At 51.0% G+C, this 9,466-nt stretch overlaps 1 protein-coding gene across 1 annotated transcript; it reads left to right on the forward strand.

Moving 5' to 3' along the window:
- The first annotated feature begins 902 nt into the window (after positions 1–902).
- On the forward strand, positions 903–6,012 carry LYRM9 (LYR motif containing 9). The gene is made up of 3 exons (XM_012809740.2): positions 903–1,832; positions 3,438–3,530; positions 4,860–6,012. Exons 1-3 carry the CDS (start codon positions 1,125–1,127, stop codon positions 4,875–4,877), a joined length of 819 nt encoding a protein of 272 aa, XP_012665194.2. The 5' UTR covers positions 903–1,124; the 3' UTR covers positions 4,878–6,012.
- The last annotated feature ends 3,454 nt before the right edge of the window (positions 6,013–9,466 follow it).

Genomic DNA, 9,466 nt, shown 5'->3' on the forward strand with positions numbered 1-9,466 from the left:
GACGCTGGCGGGATGAGAGTGGCTGTTGTACCACCACAAATCAGGCACTGCAGCTCCACCGAGGACAGAGTGATTCCCTTTGTCCCCAGGGAGGGGCAGTCAGGAAGGGCCTCCTGGAGGAAATCCACTGAGCTGGACTTGGACCGATGAAGGAGCTTCCCCACATGGAAGAAGTGGGGAAGGGAGCTCCCCAATTAGGGAGCTGCATGTGCACAGGCACCAGAGGTGGCATCCTTGATGGTTTGGGGGACCTGGGAGAAGTTCGTATGGCTGACTGGGATGTGTCCAGGACATTGGTTACAGAGCTCATTTAGTGTTAGTGTAGAGGAGACGAGTGACAGGCTGGGGCAGGGGCACCAGGCAGGTTTCAGGCAGGAGTCTTAGGCAGGAGCTGGTAGGGCAGTGAGCACACAGGGGCACTTAATGAAAGCTTAGCAAGTCCATGTGTTCTAGAGTCTAGATTGAAAATGATCTATGTTGTCATAGTTTCCTTAAACAGAAGAAAAAGAGATCAGGCTGGAGTTGTGAGTTCTTTGGAGAGAGCCTTGATACAGAGTTAAAAATACGGGCTTTGCAGACACAAGAGATCATGCTGTATAATTCCACTTACACAAAACTCTAGAAAATGCAAACGCTTATATAGTGACAGAAAGCAGAGCAGTGGTTGCTTGGGGATGGGCAAGTGCGGAGGGCAGAAGGGCGGGATTACAAAGAGGCGTGCGGTGACCTGGGGGTGCTGGATACGTCCACTCCCTTGATGATGGTGATGGTTTCTGAGGTGTGTACATACGCTAGAACCTCTCACTTGTACACTTTAAATATGTACAGTTGGTTGTGTGTCGGCTATACCTCAATAAAGTGGTTTGGTTGTTTGAAGTCTCTGGAGCCAGACTTCCCGTGTTCAAATCCCGGCTCTGCCTGATCAGCTGGGTGATCTTAGGCACATTCCCAGACCTCTTTGTGCATACTTTCCTCACGTATGCACTAATCACATAGAACATGACAGAACAAACAGGTGCTTGTTGTTCTTACTAATAACACACAGCACAGCGAAATCATGGCCCAGGCTCTGGGTGTACTGTAGCCACTGAGTGCAGCTGGTTCTTTATGCAGAGGCCCCTGGAATGGTGCTGCTGGAGCCTCAGTGTGCATGCAGATGTCGGGGACACCCTGTTAAGGTGCAGGTTTGGGCTAGTAGGTCTGTGTTGGGGCCTGAGACGCGGCATTCCCATGAGCTTCTGGGGATGTCAGTTTTGCTGGTCCTGGACCATACTCTGAGTAGCAAGGCGCAGACCTGTGGGAGTTCTCCCCTCTGTTGCCTGGTGCCCTCACCAGAGTGTGCCTGGCTGACATCAGTTAGAGCTGCTTTCTCAGGATTGCCCTTCAGGGCCTTCCTGCTCTGCCTTATCGCCTCTGCTCTGCCCATCAGGGACGCCGCCTCGCTCACCATCCCAAGTTGGGTTCCAGAGAGAGGACGCCAGGGAGGAGGCTGGGTGTCTCCTTCCATGCTTGCCTTTGGTCTTTGTGGGCCTGCCCTGGGTGGAGAGTGCAGGCTACGTGGGGTGGGGCTTGAGGGGAACCCAGCTTCTGCTCTGTGTCCAGCCTGCTTCATGGGACTGGGGCCTGGGGGCAGGGCTGAGTGTAGAACTTGGCTTGATGCCTTAGGAGTGATGCTCTGTGTTTTCCAGGGACAGAGGGTCTTGCGAATGGCCCCACTGCCGGGGGCAGAGCTGGTCCGGAGGCCGCTGCAGCTCTACCGATACTTGCTGCGCTGCTGCCGGCAGCTGCCGACCAAGGGCGTCCAGGAGCATTACAGACATGCTGTCAGGCAGGTGGGAGCAGGGCTCTGCACTGGGGGCCTGACGCTAACAGAGGCCTCAGTGTGGGGAGCCATGGAGGCCAGGGTACAGGGTAGTCTTCAGGCGGTGGTGGTGGGGTAGCAGTTTGGTAAGAGCCAAAGGAAACCAGTGCTAGGCAGTCCAGCTCCTCTCTGTCCTGAAAATGGAGTGTATCAGGGCATGGGTGAGGCAGCTGAATGGAGGATTAGGCTAGAGTGTAGGACAACACGGTTCTGACAGGCCTCCCCACCAGCAGTGCACAACCTGAATGTCATCATGAAAAAACATGAGGTGAACCCAAACTGAGGGACCATCTATCACAGCTGCCCGGCCTGGACTCACCAAAAATGTCAATGTCTCGAAACACAGAGGCAGAACTGTTCTGGATTGAAGGGGACTAAAAAGACGTGACAACTAAATATAACACATGATCCCAGATTGGATCCTGGACCAGCAAAAAACGTTACTGTGAAGGACATTCTTGGGGCAATGCATGACATTGGAATATGGATTGTAGATTAGATGATAGTGTTGTATCAATGCTAAATTTTCTGAATTTGATTACTGTGGTTATGTAAGAGAATGCCCTTTTCATTAGCAAGTGCACAGTGGAATGTGTAGGGGGGAGGGCACAATGTCTGTGACTTAACTCTTAAATGCTTCTGAAAAAAGCTTATGTATACACAAACAACTATAAACTCAGTGTGGCAAATGATAACAACTGGCGATTCTGGTAGGGAATCCTTTGTATTCTTGCAACTTTAAGTTAGGAATCCTTTCCAAAGAAAAAGTTAAAAACTAAAATTCATACAAATGTAAGGTGAAAAGTAAAAAAGTAGAGGTAGGCCCAGAGGGCTGCGGAAACATGGAGCCTGGAGCTGAGAGCAGTGAGCTGGTTGGTGTTGAGCTGGTTCCTAAAGGTGGGGAGGGGGCTGGGTAGGATTGGGAGTGACAGGTCTGGGAAGTGCTGGTTCTTTTTGAAGGGCCCTGAGCACCACTCCCTTGAAGGGCCCTGAGCACCACTCCAGTAAACTGCATCTCCGGCCGCTTCTCAAGGGTGGACATCTGGTTAGGAGCTCACAGCAGCACCCCTCTGCACTGGCTCTGGCTGGATTTCCCACAGCCACCCCCTCACTGCATCTCTTCCTTTCCCTGTTGGTTTTCCACGCTGGGCCAAAGAGGCCTCTTCCCCCCAGCTGCAGGGTCCAAGCAGAGGTCTCACAGGGGCCAAAGCAGCTTCCTCTGAGGAGCAAACTAAACAGGGATTGGTGTTTCTCCTTGGACCCTGCTGCCTCATAGCTTTGGGCCCAGCTTCACTGGGGGGAGTTTGGGGGTCAGTCTTCCTTTTGTAACTGTCCTGCTGTCCGGAGTATGAGCTTTGCAGTCAAAAAGACTGTAAAATAGGATCCAAATGCCAATCCTTAGCAGCAAGTTACGATTTCTGAGCCTCAGTTTTCTTATCTTTAAAAGTGCAATAATCGTAATGAAGAGAGATGCTGAGTTAAAGCCCAGGGACGTACCTGGCCCGGGAGCAATACTCAGAAGCTGCTCGTCCTGGGAATTTTGCTGAGTCGTCTTTCCTTGTGCTTAAACTTTTAGAGTTTCCGGGTTCATTCAGATGAAGACAACCCTGAGAGAATCCAGCAGATCATTAAGAGAGCCATTGAAGATGCTGACTGGATCATGAACAAAGTAGGTTCTTGCTGGCTCCACCTGCGTGGTGGGGTGAGACTGCTGTGACTCTCCGTAACCACTAGGGGCCGCCCCTGCCCTACAGTTGAGAGTGTGCTGAGGCAGTGCCCAGCCCACCGGCCCCTCCTCCAGAAGCTCAGATCCTTCTGGTTGCGTTTATTTTCTGCAAGGTGGAAGGCTGGTGGTGTCACCTTTCATTCTTAAAGGTGAATTTCTGCCTAACGGCGCTGAATAAGCTGAGAAGGGAGGGAAGGGATGCAGTAGTGAAAGCTGGCAGCAGCACTGTGACGTCTCAGAGAGGAGGGCTGTCTTGGGGGGGTGAGCGCCCTGCCTCAGGGGGTATTCATCCTGGGGTAGAAATAGGAGGAAATACTCAAGGATCTGTTTTTGCGGAGGGAGGAAGTCAGGAATGTAGACTGGCTTCTTGATCCTTATGAGGACCTAGCAAGCTAGAGGATGCCCCACCTCTCTGTCCTCACTCAGACTCCACATCTGGGGCCCAGGGTCTAATTTTTAAACTCAGTAATGGGACTAGCTGGCTTCTGAGGGTCTTCCTCTTCCTGACATTATTTTTCCTCCAAACAAGCCTCACAGAGAAGGGCGGGTGCCTCCAGTTTCAATTCGACTGTCTCCAGTTTCTGTTTCTTTTTCTTTTTTTGAGGTGAGGTCTTGCTGTGTTGCCCAGGCTGGTCTCACTCGTTGGCTCAAGTGATCTTCCTGCCTATCTCCTGAGTAGTTGGGATTACAGGTCTGAGCCACTGTGCTCAGCTAATGTCCTCAGTTTTCTTATCATCCTCCCTCTCCACCCCATCAGTTTCCTTTTTTTAAAGGAAAGACTGGACTCCCTTCCTTCTTAAAGAAGAAAGGGAGTCCAGGTGTGAACTGAGATTTGACTTGTCAGGGGCTCCTGACTGCGCTTCACCACCTCTGAGAAGCCCCTGCAGGAGGCAGGTGAGGCCCAGATGATGACGAAGACTCCAGATTTCACCAGAGTCCTACCCCCATTGGCTTCCCTCCCCGGCTTCTTTATTTTATTTTATTTTATTTTTGAAACAGAGTCTCACTTTGTCACCCTCATAGAGTGCTGTGGCATCACAGCTCACAGCAACCTCAAACTCATGGGCATATGTGATTCTCTTGCCTCAGCCTCCCAGTTACCTGGGACTACAGGCGCCTGCCACAATGCCTGGCTATTTTTTGTTGCAGTTGTCATTGTGTAGCTGGCCTGGGTAGGGATCGAACCTGCCACCCTTGGTGTATGTGGCTGTGCCATAACCACTGTGCATGGGTACTGAGCCCTCCCCCACTTCTAATCTCTCTGTCTTGCAGTATAAAAAACAAAACTGAGACTCCGAGGCCCAGCGAGTGAAGCCATCCTGAACACATTTGAAGCTGAAGACCTCTCTTCTTCTGGAACTCGGCAGCAGCAGCAGTTTTGAAATAGTCATCGGCCTCGTCAGCTGAAAGAGCGAAATATCAGGGGAGGGAGAAGCGGACTTTGCTCAGACGATTCTCCTCGCCGCAGTCATGTTTCCAGCATCCTTTATGTTTGCTCTTCCAGCCAGTCACGATGTGAAATTGGGGGAGAATATGGTGTTTTTTTGTTTTTTTAGTGTGTTTTTTGTTTTCGTTTTTTTGTTTTTTTACTTTGCTCTGAAAGTGATTCATTTATTCTGGAGATCTCTTTACCACTCTCTGAATCCCAATGTAGACATTCCCTCAGGTGGCAGCCTGTACCGAAGAAAGAGGATGGGGCTTAGAACCAGACAGATCTGGATTTAACCCCCCCCTTCCCCCCGTGGCTTTTCACAAGTATTGCCTTTGAGCTCCGTTTCCTCTTTGGGAGGATCAAATGAGATGGAGTTGAAGTGCCTCACACAGGGACGGTACAGGAGAGCACAGTCAGTGTCCCCTCTGAGGAAGCCGCCCATGCTGCCCCTCCTCTGCCCCAGCACACAGCAGCTCGGGTCGTGGCCATTTGTTTATAGCTTGCTCTGTCCCGCTTGTGGCCCCTGAGCCCTCATTGCTGTACAGTGCCTAATCTGCCAAAGATCTGTTTTTTCTGGCTCCCATCACTCCATGCCCAGGCAGTACTTGCCTTCAAGGAATTTGTAGTGTTCTTGAGTTTATAGTGTCCCTGAGGTGGTGAAACATGCATGACATGGACAGGGAAGAGGGCCAGAGCAGGGGCAACAGACACTGGCGGGTTCAGCGTCTGTGGACCTGTGACCGGCCCTTCCCTGTGTTGCCACCATCGCTGAAGAACAGAAGGGAGGGAAGGAGGGCAGGCTCGGGGAGAACTGGCCCCAGTGGATAGGGCAGCCAGAGATACAAAGAGAAGGCGCACAGGGGCTTGGGTGTTCCCCAGGGGCGCTTGGCCAGAGAGATAAGCCAGCGTGTGTTTGTGTCCTTGCAATTATGTGACTCCAGTGACTCAGATACCTCTATATGTTCACGTGTATGCAGCTAACAATGAAGTAAACGTACCAGTTTGTGAAAGCTCGTGTCTCTTCTCATCCGGCATGCCGTTCATTCCTAATCACGTCACCCCGGTACTGTGCTGTCATACCAGCTGCTGGGAACTTGGAGGGGAATCAGATACAAAGCTGCCCAGGAGGGATTGTTCTTCAGAGATGACCAGGCACCTCTCCCTCTGTTAAGCAACAACTGAGGAGGTCAGATTTGTCCCATCAGGGTGAGGGCAAGTTGAGGGGTTTCAGGCCAGACCAAAACAGCTAGTTCTTCATCCCCACCCTCCGCCCCTCGGCAGTCAGGGCAGCCCACCCTCGGGTGGCAGGTGTGTAGTGATCCCAGAGTGGAGTTGGTTATGCCAGGCCTGTCAGGAGAGAGAGGAGTCATGAGTAAAGGCAGGTTAGGGCTTGGGAAAGAGTTGGTGGCCTTTGTTCTTGACTAGTCCCCAGGGGTGGTTCCATGATCTTTAGTTGATTGATAGGTGCTTGATCAGTTGTGCTGACCCACTAGGTGTCAAGACAATGGGGTTCCCAGCTCTGGAGTGAGGTTAGCTTGTGAGGGAACCACCCAGGGGTGGGGTTGGCTGACAGTGTGTTCGCTGCTTCCCACCAGTCCCTGTGAAGCTACATTGGGGTCCCAAAGTGGGGGGGGGGGGCAGGATCCACACAGCAGGGACAGAGAGGTGACGGGGCACTGCTTGAGGCCTGAGAGAGCCTGTGCTGTCCTGTGCTCTACCCTCGGGCTTCCAGCCCTGGAGCCCTGCAAGGATTGTGTGGATGGTAGGCCGCAGCTGTTAAATGCACAGTTGAAGGTTTACAAAGTAACCTCCCCAAATTTGAAGGAAATGAAAGCTTCTTGACCTGGAGTCAGGCAGCATGGCATGACAGAAGGTGCTCTGGGGCCAGACCTCAATTTACATTCCAGCTTCGTGGCTTGGTGTGATTTGGGGTGGCATCATTAACCTGTCAACTTCATTTTCTTCACTGGGATAGGTTGTGCATCCTTCAGCTGATGAGATTAAGGCAGGGCACACAGATGGGCTGTCAGCTATGCTGCCTCCTCCCCTGTCTGTGGATTACCTAGTCATGACCCTTCTCTTTAGGTAGGTCACGTCCTCTCCGTGGAGTCCACTGTACAAGCCCAGTGTCAGCAGGAAAGGATCTGATAACCCGCTGTCTACACCTTTGCTGGTGACCTCTTTGTACTCATGTTGCCTTTCTGGGGTGCATTTAATTTATAAAAGCAAGAAGAAGCATCTGTTGCTAGAACACTCAGGCCCCCTTTGAGAGACACTGCCACTCCTGGAGGCCGATTCCTGGGGCAGTGTTAGTCTTTAGTCCTGCCACCAGCATGCGCTCCCTAGGACACAGTCTGCCCTGCCTGTTGTTTCCTGCCGCGGCACCCACCCCCATTTTTAGTGAGCCCTTGCTGTCTGCATAGTCCTTCCTCTAAGGCAGTGGTTCTCAACCTTCCTGAAGCCGCAACCCTTTAATACAGTTCCTGTGGGTTGCGACCCACAGGTTGAGAATCACTGCTCTAAGGACTGTGAGGAAGGAGCTCACGGTCTAGGGAAAGGTGGATGCAGGTTGCTGGAAGGCTGAGCAATCGTGGCTTGTAGGGTGTTATCATAAAATAGATTTCTCTTTTTCTCCCAGTACTCCTTTACATTTTTCCTGGAGGTTTTCGTTCTCCCTGTCCCAAGATGAAAACTGGGACAAGCCTCAAAATTTCCTGCTAACCTTAGGTTTAAAAGCCTCAAAGCTGGGGTTTAATTTTAAGTCCCCAAACAGACTCAATTCATGTAAGTGAAATGTCCCGTCCAGGTGAAATAAAATTTCAGAAGTTGAATTAAGTTCAGGCATCTCCTGTCTGCCAGCTGGGATCTTTGCGAACTCGGGGAGCAGCATTCCAGGCAGAGGAGCAGTTTGAGCAAAGGCACAATAAAGCATCTGTTCCGGGATTCCCATGCTGCTCAGTGCGGTTGAGACACTGTGGTGGGTGGACGAGGTGAGGCAGGAACGGGCCACGAGAACCCAATCCTACAGTGCCTTGCAGGTCTCGCTAAGGAGCTTGGAACTTCTCCGGGGAGGTGATCTTGTAATCGTTGCTTTCTGTAATTTTCTCCCCAACCTGACAGCGGACCCCTTGAGGTCAGGAACCACGCGTTGGTCTTTGTAGAATCCTCTGGGCCAGTTATGTGCCTGCTGCCCAGGCAGTGAGCCTGAAATGTTGACTGAATGAAAGAATGGGAATAGCAGGCAATCTGTGGTGTCTCTCTCTCTTGTGTGTGTGTGTGTTTGAGGGAGAGAGGGGAAGATTGAGAGGTGATGATTATTTCTTAGCTAAGTTGTCTCATCACTGATGCTTGGCAGTTGATTAGAGTCAAGACCGCTTACCTGGTACTGCTACCCCCCCCCCAAACTTCTTTGGGAAGTTTGTCTCAATGCAGAGATTCTCCCCCAAAGCCGAGGTTACCAAACTTTCTCCTAGCTTCCCGAAATGAATCTGTCCCTCTGTCCGTCTTGCCTCCCTAAGAGGACATAACAAACAAAACAACCCCCCTTTGTACAATGTTGGGGGAGGCTTGGCAGGTTGGAATGCCTAAGAACAGGTGCTAGAATCCGAGTCAGGTTTCTCTGAGTCACCAGTGTCTGTACTTCTACTTGAGGAAGACTGAGACTTCCTGACTGACGCTAACGTGATACGGAGACAGGAGCAACTTTGGAGACAGCGAATCCTTTCCCGCCAGCATCCAGGGAGGTCCCACATTCTCTAGAGCTTTAAGCAACGAGTGCAGAAGAGGAGGCTTCCTCAGGCCTCTGAAGCTGCCTAGAGGTCATAACCTTAAAGTTGGCTAAGCCTACCAGCCCCTATGCTCCTAGCCTAAAGCGGTCTCCAATCACCGGTCTCACACATTCCCACTCCCACACTGATGTGGGCATTCCTTTACCCATATCCCTGTTAACCTCCCTTACCAGGTGCATATGTCCTCTGGCACCCTTGTTCCTTTGCAAATAGCTTCCTCATTCTCCCAGCTTCCCCACCTGTTCCTTCCATGTATATTTGCCTGGATTCCTCTTCCTGCCTGGAACGCACTTTTTGTATCAACCTTATTCACTTGGTAAACACCCATGTCTCTGTCAAGACTTGAGTGTAGACATTACCTCCACTATAAAGGTGTTCATTTCTTCCTCTAGTGATGTATCTTCCAAGATATAGATTTTTTTCATGTGAACTTCCAAATACAAACTAATCAGATGGCAGGCTCTTTAAAAAATGAACACAATCCAGTTAATGAAGACATGGTATTAAGAAGAAGGAACATGAAAATTCCTTTTGTATTCTGCTTTATCCCGATTGCATCTCCAAGAGTGATTTTTCAAGTATGGGTCTATGGACTCCTGGGGCTCCCCAAAGCCTTTTCAAGGGGGTCCCCAAAGCCAACTGTTTTCTACTATGTGAAC

Source organism: Otolemur garnettii, unplaced genomic scaffold (assembly GCF_000181295.1).
Source record: "Otolemur garnettii isolate 467f Iridium unplaced genomic scaffold, OtoGar3 scaffold00112, whole genome shotgun sequence".
Lineage (NCBI taxonomy): Eukaryota > Metazoa > Chordata > Mammalia > Primates > Galagidae > Otolemur > Otolemur garnettii.